The following is a 19,986-nucleotide window of genomic DNA, read 5'->3' as shown; positions in this document are numbered from 1 at the left end:
ATCAGAGCAGGATTCTTGTATAAAGTTTAAAAACTTCAAGAATAGATATGGCATCATCCAAATTTCCATTTTCTGAGGGAAATTCTATCAATAGGCTCTTATGTTCAATGGTGAGGGTTATCATTATTGGAAAACCCGAATGCAGATCTTTATAGAAGCCATAGATCTAAAGATATGGGAAGCCATTGAATTTGATTCCTTTATTCCTACAATGGTAGAGAGAAATGCAACTATATAAAAAAAAAACTAGAGAAGAAAGAAGATGATGATGAAAGAAGAAAGAAGAAGATTCCTCTTTAGCCCCAAAATGCTAAGTGCGATCAACTTGAGCACATGAGATTCAATTGTCCTGTGTTTAAAAGAAGAATGGAAAAATCCGACAAGATGAATTTCAAAGAGAAGAAAGAAAAGAAAGGATATATCACTTGGGAAGATAATGTCATAAATTATTCAAGTGATTCAGAGAAGAAAATCATAAGTTTGGGTATCATGATGAAAGACTATGAAAATGGAGAAGAACAAAGTCGATACATTGATAGCAATTTCTCCAAACACATGGCATGCATCAAAGTTTATTCATATGTCTCCCCAAGATAAATGAATATGTGATTTATGGAGACAACAAACGAATGCCACATTTCTCCCCAAGAAAAGTGAATATGCGATTTATGGAGACAACAAACAAAGGCCACTTGATCAACAACCCCAACAAGTAATATCAAATGATACCAACAGGTCACTTGTCTTTGATTGATTACTTTTGATGCTTGTTTTCTACTTGAGTTTAGACTGTCCTTGATGATTGTGATTGAATTTGATTGACTGTGTTTGATGATTGATTGATTGTATTTTTTATTGTGTGTTTGATTGTCTTTGATGTTTGTTCCTGATTGAGTTTTTGATTGTTTTTAAAGAATCTATTAAACTTTTCAAATTAGTTTCATGTTTTAAGAAAACTATTTAATTTAGAAAAGGAAATTTTGAAATTGAAATTTGAAATTGAAAATTGAAATTTGAAAAGTTAAATTTGAAAATTGAAAATAAAAATTTGAAATTTGAAATTAAAATTTGAAAGTTGGAAGTTGGAAGTTGGAAGTAGTTATTGGAAGTTGGAAGTGGAAGTTACTGGAAGTTGGAAGTTGGAAATGAAAGTTATTAGAAGTTGAAAGTTGAAAATGGAGGTTGGAAGTTGGAAGGGGAAGTTACTAAAAGTTGAAATTGGAAGTTGGAATTTAAAATTTAAAATTTAAAATTTAAATTTTAAAAATTTGAAATTTGAAATTTGAAATTTGAAATTTGAAATTTGAATTTTGAATTTTGAATTTTTTTTAATAATAGAAATTATTGTGTATAGTTAGTTGATTGTTAATTTAATTAATTTGATTTGAAATATTTGATGATTGATTGTGTTTGATTGTGTTTGATTGATGTGTTATTGTACTTGTTTTTGCTTGATTAATATTGAATGATTGTTTTAATGCCTTTTGGTATCATTTATTCTCATACATTGCAACAAGTGGTAACATCTTTCTCCTTTCTATTCATGATTTGTTTTTGATGTTGACAAAGGGGGAGAGAAAGATAAAAGATAAAATAGTAAGAAAAATTATCTATTGTTTTATGAGACAACTTTTTATATATGAAAAATATGAAATCTTCAATTGTCTCATATAAGCAATCATTGTAAAACCAAGGGGGAGTAAACTATATGCAAATAGATATTTTCTTTGTTGTTGCTCCTAACCTACAGGTGGTTGTCATCATAAAAAAGGGGGAGAATGTAAATCATGAAGATTTTGATGATATCAAGAAGAATTTTCTTGAGAAAGGGGGAGATGTAAATCATGCAAGCTTTGATGGTGTCAAGAAGAAATCACATGTTTGTCATCATCAAAAAGGGGGAGAATGTGAATGTATGTATACATGATTTTGATGATGTCAAAGAAGAATCTAACAAGGCTGTTTCAAATGATAAGCATTTGCTTCAAGAATAATTCAAGATTGCTTCAACAAACAAAGCCTTGTTTCAAGATTCACTAAAGACCAAGCCTTGCCTTAAAACAAAGTGCTTTCAAGACATGCAAGGCTCTGGTAATCGATTACCAGGAAGTGTAATCGATTACCAGAAGACAGGGTTGAGAAATAGCTGTTGAAAAAGGTTTTGAATTTGAATTTTCAACATGTAATCGATTACCATATGTCTGTAATCGATTACCAGCAACGAAACTTTGGAAATTCAAATTCAAAAGTCATAACCCTTCAAATTATAACTGTGTAATCGATTACACAAACATTGTAATCGATTACCAGTGGAAAGTTTTCAGAAAATTTGCCAACAGTCACATATTTTCATTAGATTTGTGAATGGCCATCAAAGGCCTATAAATAGGTGACTTGGGCACGAATTTTAGAGAGAGAGAGTATTTTTGGTCCAAAATGTCTTATCCTCTCAAAAGACAATGAGAGAGATTCCAAAAGAACTTCATTGTCAAATGCTCTCTCAAAAGAAATCCTTGACCAAACACTTGCAAAATCTATAAGGATTCTTACATGATTTTCATTGTAATATTCTTCTCTTGAAGAGAGAATTCTTCTTCTATTCTTCTTATTCAATGAGATTGGTTAAGAGACTGTGAGTCTCTTGTTGTAAAGCATCTGAACACAAGGGATGGGTTGTCCCTGTGTGGTTCAGACTTTGTAAAGGATTTTACAAAGATAGTGGAAATCTCAAGTGGGTTGCTTGAGTACTGGACGTAGGCACGGGTTGTGGCCGAACCAGTATAAAACTGTGTTTGCATTCTCTCTTCCCTTATCTTATTTATTTTGTTGCAATCAATTGTGTCTTGCATGTTTAAAGAACATTGTTAAATTGATTGTTGTTGCTTCTTCTATATTCTAAGCCTATCCCTCTTAAGATTATTGAGGCCACAAGGTCCAACATTCCCCACAATCTACGCATAATGGGAAAAAATGGTTTATTAGTTTTGTTGATGATTGTACTTGGGTAACCTGGGTGTATTTGCTTAAACATAAAAGTGATGTGTGTGATGTGTTTCGTTCCTTTCATCAGATGATAGCTATATAATTTAACACATATACTAAGGTCATTAGATCAGATAATGAAGGGGAATATTTCAAGACTGAATTAATAGAGTTTATGAACTCTAATGGAATCTTGCATCAAACCACATGTCCTTATTCACCACAAAAAAATGGAGTGACTGAGAGGAAAATTAGACATATATTAGAGGTGACAAGATCACTTTTGATAGATGGTAATGTCCCATCTCATTTATGGGGTGAGGCTGTGAGATCTGCAGTTTATTTGATTAATTGAACCCCTTCTAGTATGCTTAACTTTAGAAGGCCTCTAGATGTATTGTCTGGTCATTGTATCCTTCCTTCCAGGGTTTATTTACCACCTCATGTTTTGGGATGTGTTATATTTGTTCACTTACACCTACGTCAACGTACAAAGCTTGAAGAATGAGCTATCAAATGTGTTTTTGTTGGGTATGGATCAACTCAAAAAGGTTATCGTGTTTACCACCACTGTCAAAGAAATTTTATATCTCTATGGATGTGACATTTAATGAGCATATTTTTTTTATGTTGATTCTACACTTCAGGGAGGAAATAAAAGTGAAGTGCATAATCATGATATTAGTATGTTTGATATCTTAGGTATAAAATTATATCGTGAAAATAAATTATCGTGTGAGGATCATTCTGTAGGAAGTGAGCCAATCCCAAAGATGGAAAATTCTTTCTTGAAAGTGAATTGCCGAGGAAGGAGAGATGATTTTGCGCCACTACGTTAAAGTTAACTTTTAAAATTTAAACCAATAATGACTAATGACGTTAGGCTTAAATTGATAGAATGACCATTTTAGGTATTGTTGCATACTTAATAGACTAAAATGTGATTTTAAAAAATATATAAAAGATCAAGTGGAAATTATTATAAATTTAAAGGACAAAAGTGATAATTTTAAAAAATTGATATTTGATAGGATAAACAAATATTTACTGATAGGATAAATAATTTTTATACTTTAATTGTAAAATATTATTATTATATATATTATAATTTTTTATAACAATTATTTTAAAAGATATTCTAAATATAAATTTTGATTGGTTATAGTATAAATAAATAATATATTTACTGATAGGATAAATATTTTTATACTTCAATTATAAATTATTATATATATTATATAAGTTTTTATAAAAATTATTTTAAAAGATATTCTGTATATAACTTTTATTAAATAATTTAAATGGATAAAAAATTATTCAAAGGTCAAAGTTAAACCCGTTAATTTGTTTTTTTAATTGCTTGCTTTATAACGACGCTGTGGTCCCGAGGAAGCAAACTAGAAATACTGAAATAGAGAGAGAAGTGAAGAAACAAAGCACACCTCTGTGATCTTTCCTTTTGTTTTCCCTCGCCAATTTTAAACCGCCTCAAAAGAAAAAAGTTATATCAAATTATCAATACAATAATAATACCCAGGCATAAAGGGAAGAAGCACTGAACTGAAAGAAAAAAGAGAAAAGAGGGAAAAAAAAAGCAAACTCCCAGAGAAAACAGCGAAAGATGCTCAAGTATTTCAACCGAGGTCGGGACAGCCCCGCCGCCGACGCGTCACCGCCCTCCCACGCGCCTGCGACGCCGTCGTCTTCGTTGCCGTCGGCGTCTCCGGTGACCGGCCCCGCGAGGCCCATTCGCCTAGTCTACTGCGACGAGAAGGGAAAGTTCCAGATGGATCCGGAAGCCGTTGCAACGCTCCAACTCGTCAAGGAGCCCATCGGCGTCGTCTCCGTCTGCGGCCGCGCGCGCCAGGGCAAGAGTTTCATCCTCAACCAGGTGATTTTCGCAATTGGATTGGAAATTCCTTCGTTTTTTTTTGGGGAGTTTAGGGTTTTGGAGTTTAGTGTTGGGTTTGGTAACTAGGGTTTTGTTACGTGGATGGTTTGTTAAGTGGTAATGTGGCTTTCTGTGACTAATGTGCCACTGGTTTTGATTAAATTTTGCGACAAACGTCTTTTTTTTGCTGTTATTGTGAATTTTTTTACTCGGTGTGATTTTGGTTATAACTATGGTTTGAACGTGAAATTCGAAACCTAATTGGAAGGTTTGGGGGCTGTTCTTGACTGTCTAATAGGCTAGTGGCTTTGTGATAACTATCGTTTGCTTATCTGTGTTCAACAATTAGTTTGTGGATTTTTGTTTTCTTTTAGTTTGAGTTGGAAATTTGGGTGCCAAGTTCTGTTGCTAGTTTCTAGCACTTGTGGAAGAGAAGTGCTTTGGGGCTTCTTTTTGTTCGATTTACTTGATACTTGACTGAGTCACTGAGAACGTTATTCTTCTGTAATCTTTACTTTTGTTGTAACTTTTCCACTGACTTTCTGCTGGTGTTGAAATACAATTACTAAATAAGTGAGACTTTGTTAGATTGTTATTATAATCTGTATTGTGGCTTTTTGCATTTCAGCTCTTAGGAAAGAGTAGCGGATTTCAAGTAGCCTCAACACATCGGCCATGCACCAAAGGGCTTTGGTTGTGGAGTGCACCTTTGAAGAAGACCGCTCTTGATGGAACAGAGTACAGTCTCCTGCTATTAGACAGTGAAGGAATAGATGCTTATGATCAAACGGTCAGTTTTTAAGTTTTCCAAGTGTTAAGATATATGCCTTATTTTCTTGTGCACAAGTATGTAGTCAATTTCTAATCATCGCTATCTTGTCTGGCTCTGCAATTTGTTTTACTATACAGGGAACATACAGCACCCAGATATTCTCATTGGCAGTTCTTTTGTCTAGCATGTTCATTTATAACCAGGTTGGCACAGCCTATTCAAGTCTATATTTTCGTTGTATAATTGCTTGTATTTTTACTTTTTGTTTCTTGGTTTTTACATCTCATGATTTATTTGCGAGTCTGTTATAGAGCAAGCGTGAAACTTTATTCCTTCTTCTTCTCGCAACTTTTGTGAATTTCTTGCTGCAATTGGAATGCTGATGCTATTTCTTTTGCTCAGATGGGTGGTATCGATGAGGCTTCCCTCGATCGCCTTTCTCTTGTCACCCAAATGACAAAGCACATCCGTGTTAGAGCATCAGGAGGAAAGACTTCTGCGTCTGAGCTAGGACAGTTTTCCCCAATTTTTGTCTGGCTCTTAAGGGTAGGTTGTGTACAATTGCACTCTTTGGACAAAAATGTCATAATTGTAGTGATGGTATCTTAGCATACTTTGACTGTATTGTTTATTCTCTTTTTTTTACTTCATTCGTCAATTCCTCTTGCTTGCAGGACTTTTATTTGGACCTAACAGAAGATAACAGAAAAATAACACCCCGTGATTATCTGGAAATTGCCTTGAGGCCTGTCCAAGGGAGTGGAAAAGATATAAAGGCTAAAAATGAGGTATTATTCTGCTCCCTATTTTTGTACCTCCAAGAAGCAATTGAGATATATCACTAATGTGAGAATGTTAGGATCTTATTGATTAGGTTAGTAGTGTCATGTGCTTGGCCTTCAGTGGTAGTATACTCATTCTCCTTGCATGACTTGTCCTGTCTTCTTTCTATAGTTCCCTTTATAATAACATTATTAAACAGGGCAGATCAAAGGAATAAGACTGATAAGAGACGGGCAAGTATACAAAATTGTACATAGTAAAGAGTGTTGTCTTAGGGGATTTATCTCTATTTGAGTTAAGAAATAGGATTACGGTCAATTATGAATGCCAAATAAAAAAATAAACAAAACAATTAAAAAATCACAGAATTTTAAAGAAAGATTGTAATGAGTGGATATTTTCTGTGTGTAAGAAGTGTTAGGGTTACAGTGTATGAGTTCTCCTAAGCTTTTACCCTATATAACCCTCAGTTTCATTCTAATTCAAAGTCCTAGAAATATGATTGAAGAATAGATTCATAATTATGATTAAAGTTTGATTTAATTCCTTGACAAATCAACCCTTTTCCATTAGAAACCCTAATTCCTTAGAATTCCCTATTAGAGCAAGCATTATGTTCAAGAATTCCTAAAATCTTATAATTGTTAATCTCAGTCCTAGGTAGTGTTTTGCTCTACTTTTTTGAGTTTTTCTTCTCCTTAAAGTAGAAAATGTGCCAAACACTTTTTTTGAAAAGCTCTTAAAAATTAAGTGGCTTAATTTTTATGAAGGAAAAGGGAAACAGATAGCTATTTAAAAATGTTAGGTGAAGGAACTTTTAGGAAAAAAGCTAACTATTCTTCTCTCTCTCTCTTTCTCTCAGGTGAAGAAGCTTTTAGGAAAAACTAACTTCCCTCTCTCCTATTCTTTTTTATGCTAAAAGAAATGATAACTGCTGAATAGCTTCTCTATTTTTAAAGCTCTTATTTTGAGTTTTAATTTTAAATTAGGTTTTAACCTTAATAAAAGTTGGATCCAAGAGTAATTATGTTACTTTGTTTCATTTCAATGCCGAACACAATCTTCATATTGTCATTAGAAACATAATGCCGTAGTCTGATAGTATCTACTATAAGTGGTAAGCTCATTGAGAGGCATTAGATTCAGATACAAGCAAGCAACAAGAAATAAAGATTGAAGTTCCTTAAGTCCCAATTTCTTGGAGAAAGAGATATCTAGGGAAAGATTTGAAGTCCAACTGTCAAAAGATGTCAAGATCTGAGTGAGTTTGCTATAGTATGGTGTTGCTAATGCATGCAGTGCAGAATGCTTCTGTATCATTTAGATATACCCACATTTTTCATGTTGATTCCATTCAAAGTTATGAAACCCGGTCTGGTCATTGACCTAGTTGAGGTAGTGGGTCAATGGTCCAACCGGTGGGTCGGTAATTGGCCCGGTATATATTAAAAAATTCAAAATTATATATGTATCTATTATATATAAGTATATAACTAACATTATTTGATTAAGAAAAGTTCATTCATACTCCAAAATCAAAAATAACAATTGAAGTACTAAAGTTGATAACACAAGTCCACAAATAATAATTCAATAACACAATTACACAAGTCCCGAGTTTTTTTTTGAGTGTTTTTTTTTGTTTTCTTTTTTTTATGCGAAACGAGTTTTAAAAACCGGCTTGGGTCTGGCCGGGTTATCCTGGGCCAGATTCATGGCTGGTCCAATAACCAGACCGGTCCGGTTATGCCACCGGATCCCGGTCAGATTGGGTTTTTAAACTATGATTCCAGTGATTAATGCGTATTAGTCAGAAACTCCATCAATTCTTATACTTGTGTGTGCTTACTGTTTTTGGCGTTGTCAACGCTTAATTGACAGCATGTTCATCAAAAGGTGTTCTTCTCTAGTATGCTCATGGTCCAATTAGTGAGTTAATATAGACATAACCTCTTTCAAATTTACATTTAGAGCCTCTCCAATGCCTGAATATATGACGATCTTGAAATTCTTTACTGACTTCAACAAATTTTGAGTAATTAAGATTGGCTCTGATTGGCCAGTTTGATTTAATTTGCTTTAATAATAATAAATCCTAAACAAAATCTGAGCACAACATATCAAACCCTGTAAAATTGACAACTGAATATGGAATATTTGATACGTTCTTGGACCTTGAAAGTAATTTCTTCACTTTGATCATTTAGGATATTCGTAATCTTTTACTCTTGAACCTATGCTACAAATTCAATTAATTTGGCGTGCTTCCATATTTGAAATGTTGTCCAACAAGATATGTTGTGCTCTGATTGCTTTCTGCAGCTTTTACTTCCTGTCATCATGAGTTGCAAACGTTTTTGAAAATACATTTTGCAAGCTTTTATGACACATTGAAAAGTGGCAAATATGAACTTCATTTTCTATCCAGATTCATTAATTTTTGGACAAAATTATACTATAGATTCGAGATTCCATTCGGGCTTTATTCCCAGACAGGGAATGCTTCACTCTTGTGCGACCTTTGAACAACGAAAATGATCTACAGCGACTGGACCAGATATCAGTAAGTAACCTATCAGCTGGCATATTCTTTTGTAGTCATTTTGTTGTCCCTTAACTTTTTGATATTTTATCTTAAATATGCAGATGGATAAATTAAGAACTGGATTTCGAGAGGGCCTTGATGCTTTGACAAAGTTTGTTTTCGAGAGAACTAGGCCAAAACAAGTTGGTGCAACTATGATGACTGGACCTGTATTGGTTGGTATAACTGAATCTTATCTGAAAGCGCTCAACGAAGGTGCCGTGCCTACAATTTCTTCCTCCTGGCAGGTTAATATTAAATCATTAAATTATGACTCTGACTTGAGTGAGAGAGGAATGGATTTAACTTTAAAGAATTCTTTAGACATGTTTTAAGATTTTAGTTTTGGCCATATGTGGTAATAAAATGTCATTTTCGTGGCTTGTTGCAATTGCATAATATAATTTTCAGCCATCCAATGTCCTATTTTGCATTTTACTTCCCTTGAATTATGCTTGAGATTATTTTTTTTAAAGATTTAGCCTATCAAGGCAATAAGATGACTGATAAAACACTGATTATTGATGTTGCTTGTCATAATTGGCAGTATCCAGAAGTCGATGTTCAATTAGCAGTTGAAGGAAATTTCTTTTTATTAATTGTTCTAAATTGTATGCTGCTTTGATTCTCTTTTTTAATATGAATGATTACTTCTTTTGTGACACTTGGAAGTTATTTTATAGTTTATACACAAGAATGCCATTTGTTGTTCTTACCAAGTATACTTTATCTATTAATGAAAGGAGAAACTGTTAGACAAGTGGCCTCAGATATCTTAAGAAGGGGGGGTTGAATTAAGATATTCCAAACTGTTTCCCCTAATTAAAAATCTATTTCACTTTTTACTCAAGTTATGAATTCCCTTAATGACAATCTTCTTAAATATTAATTCAAACGAAGCAACTTGAATATGAATATAAAGCAATAATAAATAAAAGAGATTAAGGGAAGAGAAAATGCAAACTCAGTTTTATACTGGTTCGGCCACACCCTTGTGCCTACGTCCAGTCCCCAAGCAACCCGCTTGAGAGTTCCACTAACTTGTAAATTCCTTTTACAAGTTCTAAACACACAAGGACAATCCTTCCTTTGTGTTTAGAGATCCTTTACAACAAGAGACTCACAGTCTCTTAATCCCTTAGAGAATGAGAAGTAGAAGAGGAACAAATCTCTCTTGAAAGAGATGGATTTTACAGATTGAGCACTCAAATAATTCCTTAAAGAATTGCAATCAAGTTGGCCAAGGAATTCTTAAGAGGATAAAATGAATTTGCTCTTTGAGAGGATAAACACTTTGTTGTACAAAAAAAATCTCTGAGCAATTTCGTGTTTAAGTCACATATATATAGACCATTGGTGGTCATGAGTAAAGCCTTTGAAAAGTTGTGACTCTTGAAATTATTTTTCTGAAATTCCTGTCTGGTAATCGATTACAGTAATTGTGTAATCGATTACAGCTTTTAAAATTTGAATTAAAACGTTTACTAACTGCTGGTAATCGATTACCAAAATTGTGTAATCGATTACACAGTCTAAAATTTCGAATTCAAATTTTTATAGCTGTTATAAAACGTATTTGGCCACTGGTAATCGATTACATCCTCTGGTAATCGATTACCAGAGAGTAAAACCTTTGAAAAACACTTTTTATTTTAAATCACTTGGCCAAACCTTTGCTAATTCAATTAGGAATTCCCTTCCTAATCTTCTAGTGATCATCTTGATGTTGTGCCTTGTAATCTTGAAGTATTGTCTTGAATTTTAATCTTGAAAAGCCCATTTGCATCAATTGCAACACATCATCATGATCATCATCAAAACATCAAAGCCAATTGCATCTACAGAAACATGGTGTTATGCAGGTTTTTTGTCAAATAGTTTGCTAGAATATGGGAAAGAAATTTGATAATATTATAGCATGTCATTTGTGCTTGACTTTTTTGTTTGCTCAGTACTGGTTTTATTTTGTTTGCTTGCAGAGTGTTGAAGAAGCTGAGTGTCATCGGGCATATGATTCTGCTACTGATGTTTATATGTCTTCTTTTGACCGCTCATCGCCACCTGAGGAAGTGAGTAATCCTATCTGCTTGAAGTAGATGATGATTATAATTCTTTTCCTTTCTAATTGCAATGCTTGTAGGTTGCTTTGAGGGAAGCACATGAACAAGCAAAACAAAAATCAATGGCTGCTTTTAATGCTATTGCCATAGGAGTTGGTTCAGCCAGGAAGACATATGAGGCCCTCCTTCTTAAATTCTTCAAAAAGGCATTTGAGGTATTGTATATTTCAATTCAGTGGGATTAACTGATAAAACTTAATATGAAAAAGTTATGTGCATGTTAGTAAGTATAAAAAACATTTATTTGTTGGCTTTGTCTCCCCCCCCCCCCCGGTTGGGTTGATAGCCTGGTGGTAGTTGGTTGGTGGCAGTTTAGTAATATTACTTGCAATGAAGTTTTTTTTTTTTGCTATTATTTGACGCATGTGTTCACTTACGATGTCATTTGCTTATGAGTAAGTGCTTGGAGGATTTTGTAAGATAATTTTTGCCTCTTCTGATATATATATTTTTATCCCGCTGGTCTTGTTGAGAGAACCATCTAGCTTATCTACTTTAGTATGTCATGTTGGATGTTACTAGTGTATTGGTTGACAGGATTATAGGAAAGATGCTTTCATGGAAGCAGATCTGCAGTGCTCTAATGCTATACAGTCTATGGAAAAGAGGCTGAGGGCAGCTTGTAATGCTTCTGACGCAAAGATTGATAATGTCGCTAAGGTAATTGTTGCGATCCTAATGGTATGCCTGTTGCAATGCTTCTTTTATTTACCAAATAACCGTCCCCCCCCCCCCCCCCCCCCCCCCTCCCTCCCTCCCATGTGAGAGCAGAATATCTTAATTATTATTTTTGGTTTAATTACTCATTTAGTCCCTGAAGTTTAATAAGTGAATTTTTTAGTCCCTGAAGTTTACATTTTAATTCCCAAAAGGTCTCTGCTGTTAAGTTAAAAAATTTTAATGGTAGGAACCTTTTGGGAATTAAAATGTAAACTTCAGGGACTAAAAAATTCACTTTTTAACTATAGTTTGGAAATTATAGGGACTAAATGGGTAATTAAACCATTATTTCAAATCAAAATTACTTCCCCCAAACCCATTCCAAATATGTCCTTTAGAGAGTGCATGGTCCTCCCTTGTGCAAAAATCAAGGTGGCTTTATTGGAATAAGTTTCTTTATGTCTGTCGGATGCAGGTTCTTGATGCCCTTTTATCTGAATATGAAAAAACTATTCAAGGTCCAGGGAAGTGGCAAAAACTTGCTGTCTTCTTACAACAAAGGTTTGTGAAGATATCTTTCTGCAAAGTTTTCTTTGTGTGTGGGATCTTTTTTGTGACTTTTCTAAATTAAATTTCATATTGCTGTCAATAGTTTTGAAGGCCCTGTGCTTGACCTTGTCAAGAGGCTAATAGCAACCGTCGAATCAGAGAAGAGGTCTCATGCTTTACAATGCCGGTCCATTGAAGAAAAGGTGGACCTTCTGACAAAACGGCTGGAAGCCACTGAAGGTGAAAAATCGAACTACATTAAGCGATACGAGGATGCCATCAATGATAAGAAGAAACTCATGGATGAATATAAGAATTGCATAACTGACCTGCAAGCTAATCGTCGCTCACTGGACGAGAGGTACTCTAGTTTATTGAAAACACTTGACTCTACCAAGCAGGAATCCATGGATTGGAAAAGAAAATATGAGCAAGTCTTATCGAGGCAGAAAGCTGAAGAAGATCAAGCTAGTTCTGAAATAGCAGCCCTCAAGTCCCGGAGTGGTGCTGCTGAAGCAAGGTTGGCAGCAGCAAAGGAACAAGCTCAGTCTGCTCAAGAGGAGGCAGAGGAGTGGAAGCGGAAGTATGATATCGCCCGGAGAGAAGCACAATCTGCTTTGCAGAAAGCAGCTAATGTGCAGGAGCGCACAAACAAGCAGACACAATTGAGGGAAGATGCTTTAAGAGAAGAATTTTCTGGAACTTTGGCTGAAAAAGTGAGCTCTGCCTTCCTGATATTCCTGCTCATTTCTTTTACAAAAATATCTTTCACTTAGTATTGCTATTACATTATGATCTGTAATAGTTTCAAACTTCGGTTCTTATTTGTTCCTCCTTCCTAACTATGTAGGAAGATGAAATAAAAGAGAAAACTGCAAAAATTGAGCATGCTGAGAAGTGTTTAACAACCCTGAATTTAGAGTTGAAGGTGAGATTCTTGGCTTCTAAGAAGTTCTCCACAGAGCACTATTATCAAGTGCTCTCAGCAAGACAAGATTTATGTTATGCATGTGTATAATGAATTCTGTTTTATATTCTCGATACATATTGTTTATTTCTTATTTTATTTTATGTCTTTTATAGTGGTGCCGGCCATGCACTTGGATGGAGGCCTGAACTAATACATGTTTCCTGCTTTGTAGCTTTTCTGTCTTTTCTCCCTCTTGATTTCTTGTCTTGTGTTGCTCCAATTGTTTGACTGTGAATTGTAGATGGTTGTTAAGACTTTAGAATTCTAAACTTAATTTTATGAAATGCTGTGGTGGATTTTTTAACTGGAATTGGTTGAAACAATTTACCCACCATTCAGAAGGAATTCTTTTAATGCCTCAAGTCAATTTGAATTCTCTGCATTTTTTTTGTCTATTATATGCATGTTCTGTCATTTTGGGACTAAGTGCTGCATCTGACCATGCAGGCTGCTGAATCAAAGATAAGGAGTTATGATACAGAAATATCATCACTGAGGATTGAAATTAAAGAGTTGACTGAGAAGTTGAAAGCTGAAAATGCTAAGGCTCAATCATATGAAAGGGAAGCGATAGTATTTCAGCAGGAAAAGAACCATCTAGAACAGAAGTATCATACTGAGTTCAAAAGATTTGATGAGGTCCAAGAAAGGTGTAAAACTGCTGAAAAAGAAGCTGCAAGGGCTACTGAAGTGGCTGATAAAGCACGGGCTGAAGCAGGCATGGCTCAGAAGGAGAGGAGTGAGATGCAGAGACTGGCAATGGAAAGGCTGGCACAGATTGAGAGGGCTGAGAGGAGAATTGAAAATTTGGGGAGGGAGAAAGATAATCTGGAAGCTGAATTACAGAGAGTAAGGGATTCGGAGAAGGATGCACTTACCAGAGCTGTGAAACTAGAGGAGAAGGTGCAACAGAGAGAGAAGGATTTAGAAGCCCTTTTGGACAAAGATAAGACACACAGGCGAAATAGTGCCCAGATTCTTGAACAGCTTCTGGAAACAGAACGTGAAGCACATGCACAGGCAAATAACCGGGCGGAGGCTCTCTCTCTACAGTTACAATCTGCACAAGCCAAAATTGATTCTCTCCATCAAGAACTGACTAAATTTCGACTGAATGAAACTGCATTGGACAGTAAACTAAACACTGCTTCCCATGGTAAACGAATGAGGGTAGATGACAACATTGGTGATGACATGGATGTAAGCCCGAGAATTGTAAAGGGAACCAAGAGAACAAGGAGTACATACACACAACCAGAAGATGGTGGTTCCATCTTTGAGGGTGCTGAAGAAAATCTTAGTCAGCGAACAAGTGAGGATGATTATAGAAAATTTACCGTACAAAGGCTTAAGCAAGAGCTGACAAAGCACAACTATGGTGATCAGCTGCTTCGGTTGAAGAATCCCAACAAGAAAGATATCATTGCTCTGTATGAGAAATGTGTTCTTCACAAGTCATAGCAAATTTTGAGAAGCACTTGTATTGGCATGGTGCATGTTGGTCTAAATCTCATTCATTCCATGGTTGCTGACAAGAGACTAGAAATATTGTGTGATAGTAGCTTTCTGAGTGGTTTTACATTTGCTGTGTGTTTGCTTGAGTTCACTAGCAATGATTATCATACAGGCCATAGAAAATTTTGATGGCCCGGTCTTTTATTTGTTGATTGCTTGAGTCAGTTGTATTTAATACATCTGTATAGTTTTGTTTTTTGTATTAACATTGTTTGCATATTAGACGAGCTAAATTTAGATTTTCATTTTTATTTTTTTGAGTTAAATTTAGCTTCTGTGTGCCTAACTTTATGGAATGATTAGTCTCGAAAAGAAACATTATCATCATATACAATCATTTTAAATTTCTTAATTCATTTTTTCAATCAATCTGGTTTATAATCCATATTTTGATTCAATGATTTGGATGAGTTTACAGTTCTAGTCGTTTTAATTTTATTTTCAGATAGTATTAAGTAAATGTTAGGATAATCTGATAAAAAAAAGTTTAAAATATCTAATTTAATTTATAAGCCCTTTATGTAATTGATAGTAGTACAACCCTTTTAAATATTAAAATGAATTTATTCAACTTGATGATATTCAAATAGCTATTAAAAATATCTTTATTTTAAATATATTTCCATAAATATGTTTAAGAAATTTCATATATTATGAATTTGAGTCTTTATCCTTTATTAAGTATTTTTAGGAGATATTTTGGAGTTTAAGAAATTCCAATTTGAGTATTTAATTGAAGTTCATGATACTTTTGAATGAAGTGTCCCATTGTGGGGTCTTAAGGCCTAGTCACTGGTCCAACATCACCACTGCCATCATCATACACAATCAAACAGGCTTCAACTCCAAACATGGTGGAATATTTAGAGATTTTCTTAATTAGTCTTCTCTTTGCATGGAAGTTGTCTTGCGAGATCTCTCATTTGAAATATGTTTCAAGGTTATTCTTGCACGATCCATTTTCTAAAATACAAATTAATAAACAACAGAAGAATCAACAATAATAATTTTGTGTGAGAAAAATAGAAATTATGAGATGATTTGTTTAAACTTATTTTTTAAAATAAATATTTATTTTAATAAAATAAGTAATTTTTGTAGTATGTTTGTCTAAATTGTTATTGGTTAAAAAACAATTTATTTATTTATTTTAAGAAGTAAATCTCATTTGTTTCTTAAAAAATTTCTTATATAAAAAATATTTATTTTAAAATTTATTTTTTAGATTTAAATAAACTCACCATATAAAAGAAAAATAAACAAAGAGGAGAAAGTGAAAACGGAGAGCCTAATAAAAAAAGAGTGATAAAATGAGAGGAAAAGTGGGTCATTGTTCTCTTCTCTTAAGATTCTTTTCCCAACCTTAAGTAATATATATGCAGGAAAATGCTTGGTGGATGTCCAATATAACCTATTTTTCTAGAGATTAAATCATTCAGTGCTATAAATTAATTTTAATTTGACCATAAGTAAATTAAAATGCAAATATGTCATTATAACAAATCAATTAATGTAAATTATTTGAGTTTTAATCAATACAAATTAAATTTTTTAGTTAGTTTAATCATGATTCAATAAAAAAAAACATGAATTACAATGACTAATAAAATATCGATTGAATTTCTTATCATTGATGTAGTAGGTAATTATTGCTGATATATGAATTACAATGATTATTTCTCACTTTTTACCATATAAATGAAAAAACTCATCTCGATTCCTTAATTCTCTCTTTCTTTTTCGTTTCACGTCAATAATATTTTGTCCTATATTAGTCAATAAAACAGAACTTGGTCTTTACTTTTTTATCTTATTTTTTTTACACGAGAGAAAAGAAAATTAAGAAAAAAAGACAGAATTCGATGAATGTGAGAGATATCATTATTTGTAAGAATTAATTCATTAAGATAATTCAACAAACCAAGTAATTCACTATTATCAACAGTTTTTTAATGAAAGGTTCTTTAAATGAAAGGAAAAAAGAGAATCAAACATGATACGTACTAATCAACATGTAATAAAGGATGTTTTACGGAAATTATTGTTCAAATAAAGGACTCAAGAGTTTTAAACCAAGTTTAAATAATTAAAACAACGTCAAGAAAGATGATTCAAAAGCAAAGAAAGAACAACAGTTTAAGTGTAACAATTCTTAAATTGCATTTGGTAGTAGTAATTTTTTTTTAAGGTGTCTTACCTTCAACAATGGTTTCCCGCTGTGTAGAAGATTCAATAACGTTGGAAAGAGTTGAATTTGTAAAAAAAACGGTGCACAACTTGTTGCGTATTTTTTTATAAAAACAAATTGGATAAAAAATACAAAACAATTAAGGAAACAGAATCTATATTAAAACTTTTACATGTGTATTGTTTTTACTTTTAGGATAGTTTTTACTGTTGTTAGTTGTTTTTAATCCGTTGGAATTAAAATTTTCCATTGCTCAATGACCAAAGAAAATCTTTATAATCAATATAATCAAAGAAAATCTTTGATTGATGCTGAGCAAATATATCTTTGATTGATGCTGAGCCCATATGTAAGGGGGCAAAACCTATTTATACCATTTTCAAACAAACCACTGTACCACCTAGGGCCTTGGATTAGTACACCATTCAAATTTGTTGTAGCTGAACCTAGGAACTGTGGCCTAGATGGTTCACAGAAAACTGAAGTCCATCCATTACAATTCAACATAAATCCAGTGAGGTAGTATTCTACTACACTACCATATGAGAAACCAACCTGCAACCGTTCAAAAAATATGCACATATTTTTTTTTTACTAAAAGAATTTTGATGTAATTAATAGCTGAATAAATAAAATAAAATAAAAAAGTCTACTTACCTCTAGGCCCTATTTAGTGCCAATTTCATAGTTACAAGAAGCCAAAAAGTGAGGTTCTTCTAGCAATGCATATTTCTGACCAGATACCAAATCACTTGTACAGTTTTGTGCAAGTGATCTGATGAATTCATTTGATGAACCAAAGTATTCTTTAAGTTGCAGCAGATCAGTTCCTAACATTCAAAACATAGAACAGTTATATGGTAAGCCTGACTCAACATAAGGGAAATGCTCATTAGTAAATGTCATTGAAATCTTGTGATTTGCAAGCAACTAGATAGAAAATAGCGTTTAATACCTTTGCAAGTTTCCAAACAGTGATACCCTTTTTATATAAAAGCCTGTACCTGAAATAACTGGTCCCATAAGCCCATCCATACCTTGCCATTGTAGCCGAAATTGTCCAAACAAATTTAGTTATACCAAAGAAAACATTACACCATCTTATACAATGGGGGACGTGAAAAAATTCTAAAGGCATGTTCTGATGTCCTTACTGTAAATAGTGATCTCAGTTGACTATCATAGATGTCATTCTTGCTAATGCTGTGAAATTTCTGAGGAAATTGGACAAAAGCCAATGAGGATGATATCTTCGGATCGAGGTGAAAACACATGCATATCAAGCTGAAGTTGGATCATTACAGAACATGTCACAATCTAGAACTAGAATGTATGGAGAATTACTCATCACGGAAGAGGCACGAAGCTGCAAGATTATTATGTAATATGGGAAAACATTACATTTATTGTGTTGTTAAAGCAAATTTTGTATATACATGTTTGGAAGATAAAAGAAAAGTATAGTCATACAAGGACATTGAATGCTCCAGCCTTGAAATGGTGGGGATCAGAAGGCTTTTTCTCGCGAGAAACACAGACAAGGAGAGGCATTTTGACATTATCTGCATCATCAATGATAGTTTCTTGCATCACCTGTAAAAATACGATTAATTAAACAAATTGCTTAAATGAATTGTTTCTCATGGCACTGAATTAGCACCTAAGTTGAAAATCCACATCAGTATTGATTGATTTTATTTCCATATATATGATAGTAATTTATTGAGAACACTAGTAGCTCAAAGAAGATTATGCCTATCATGTTTAATAATTCTCTATCAAACATGCTAGAGAAGCATAACGTGTGTACCAAGCCAGATTGGATAAGTTAGAGTTAGAGGATAGAAGATGGTTTATAACCACGAATTCTGTTTCCTCTAGTCAAGCTGGTCCAGTCCAATCTTCAAGCCAAAATGACAAATGCATAACTAAACTCCATGCACTAGTGATAATAGCCTAACGCTATTACACCTCATTGACAGAAGGGTGATCTCTGGAAAATGTCCTATCTTTTCTGAAAGTCTTTATCTCCTCTTTAAAAGCCTCGTACTTTTCCTGCATATAGTGATGCCACTATAATGATGTCTGTAAGGTTTGAATACTTTTTTCATCCATACAAATATATTACTTTAGTTAATTTTTATTGTTTAACTGTTTATAGAAAGAAGAAAAAAAAACTTTCTTTGTGATCCTTGTAATATTCAAACCTTTTGTTGGTTTGAAACTTTGAATGCACACTTTGTAGCATTTTTTTTTCTGTAAGAGGGACTAAAAAAATTCTTCGCAAATTTAAGAGACTAAAAAATACAAATTTTAATTTATGGGATTAAAAGCAATAAAGCTCCAAATTTGAGAAATTGAAAACATGTTTAAGCCAAAAAAAATATTAAGCCTTTGAATAACCGGAAAAATCAATGAAACCAAGTTCCCTCATGGTCAACCTTGATCTTTTGCTTATCTTCCATGTACACACTACTCCTAGCAAACTTCGAAGCCTCCCTCACCCCATGAAGAGTCAAAGGAGACCCTCCTTCATCCGAAACATACATATGAAGTTTCTGTGGAGGGTAATCCAGTGCCATGGCTGATAGAACTGTGTTCATCACATCCAAAGTGGGCTCCTTGGTTGGATCAGCAGTGCATATGAACACATCAATAGAAGGAAGCTTGTGATCCTCCAGCAATCTTTCCTGGAAAATGGACCGCAAAACGGGATGCCAACGATAAGCTTGGTCAAGGATCCAAATGAAGGAGAGAATGATCTCTGAAGCAAAAACAAGTAGCCATGGTAACGAGTGGCTTTCTATTGTTTCTGAGGGTTGGAAAAGAAAGCACAGTCTGTAATAGAACAAGAAGGCTAGTGCAGTGGAGTGGAGTAGCATGTGTAACCTATTGATGATAACTAATAGGTTTTGGACATGGATGGTATTCAGAAGAAGGGTCTCCATTTCTTCACCTGCATAAGATTAATG

At 33.8% G+C, this 19,986-nt stretch overlaps 2 protein-coding genes and 1 long non-coding RNA gene across 3 annotated transcripts; 1 reads left to right on the top strand and 2 right to left on the bottom strand.

The window, feature by feature from the left end:
• Positions 1 to 4,393: 4,393 nt before the first annotated feature.
• LOC114419592 (guanylate-binding protein 1-like) lies at positions 4,394 to 15,077 on the top strand. Its single transcript, XM_028385308.1, has 14 exons — positions 4,394 to 4,873; positions 5,502 to 5,663; positions 5,783 to 5,848; positions 6,048 to 6,191; positions 6,320 to 6,433; positions 8,890 to 8,991; positions 9,075 to 9,260; positions 10,992 to 11,081; positions 11,153 to 11,287; positions 11,670 to 11,792; positions 12,268 to 12,353; positions 12,445 to 13,057; positions 13,192 to 13,269; positions 13,759 to 15,077. Exons 1-14 carry the CDS (start codon positions 4,604 to 4,606, stop codon positions 14,770 to 14,772), a joined length of 3,183 nt encoding a protein of 1,060 aa, XP_028241109.1. The 5' UTR covers positions 4,394 to 4,603; the 3' UTR covers positions 14,773 to 15,077.
• A 2,253-nt stretch (positions 15,078 to 17,330) lies between these two features.
• LOC114417763 lies at positions 17,331 to 19,171 on the bottom strand. Its single transcript, XR_003667910.1, has 3 exons — positions 18,485 to 19,171; positions 17,672 to 18,380; positions 17,331 to 17,569 (listed from the first exon to the last, which is right to left on the bottom strand). It is a non-coding gene; the product is annotated as an uncharacterized LOC114417763 (long non-coding RNA).
• Positions 19,172 to 19,382: 211 nt separating this feature from the next.
• LOC114417762 (cellulose synthase-like protein E1) lies at positions 19,383 to 19,986 on the bottom strand. Its single transcript, XM_028382829.1, has one exon. The coding sequence runs from the start codon at positions 19,960 to 19,962 to the stop codon at positions 19,426 to 19,428; it is 537 nt and encodes a 178-aa protein (XP_028238630.1). The 5' UTR covers positions 19,963 to 19,986; the 3' UTR covers positions 19,383 to 19,425.

The sequence above is a fragment of the Glycine soja genome, chromosome 7, assembly GCF_004193775.1.
Source record: "Glycine soja cultivar W05 chromosome 7, ASM419377v2, whole genome shotgun sequence".
Classification (NCBI taxonomy): Eukaryota; Viridiplantae; Streptophyta; class Magnoliopsida; order Fabales; family Fabaceae; genus Glycine; species Glycine soja.
This window is presented reverse-complemented; position numbering and strand designations above follow the sequence as displayed.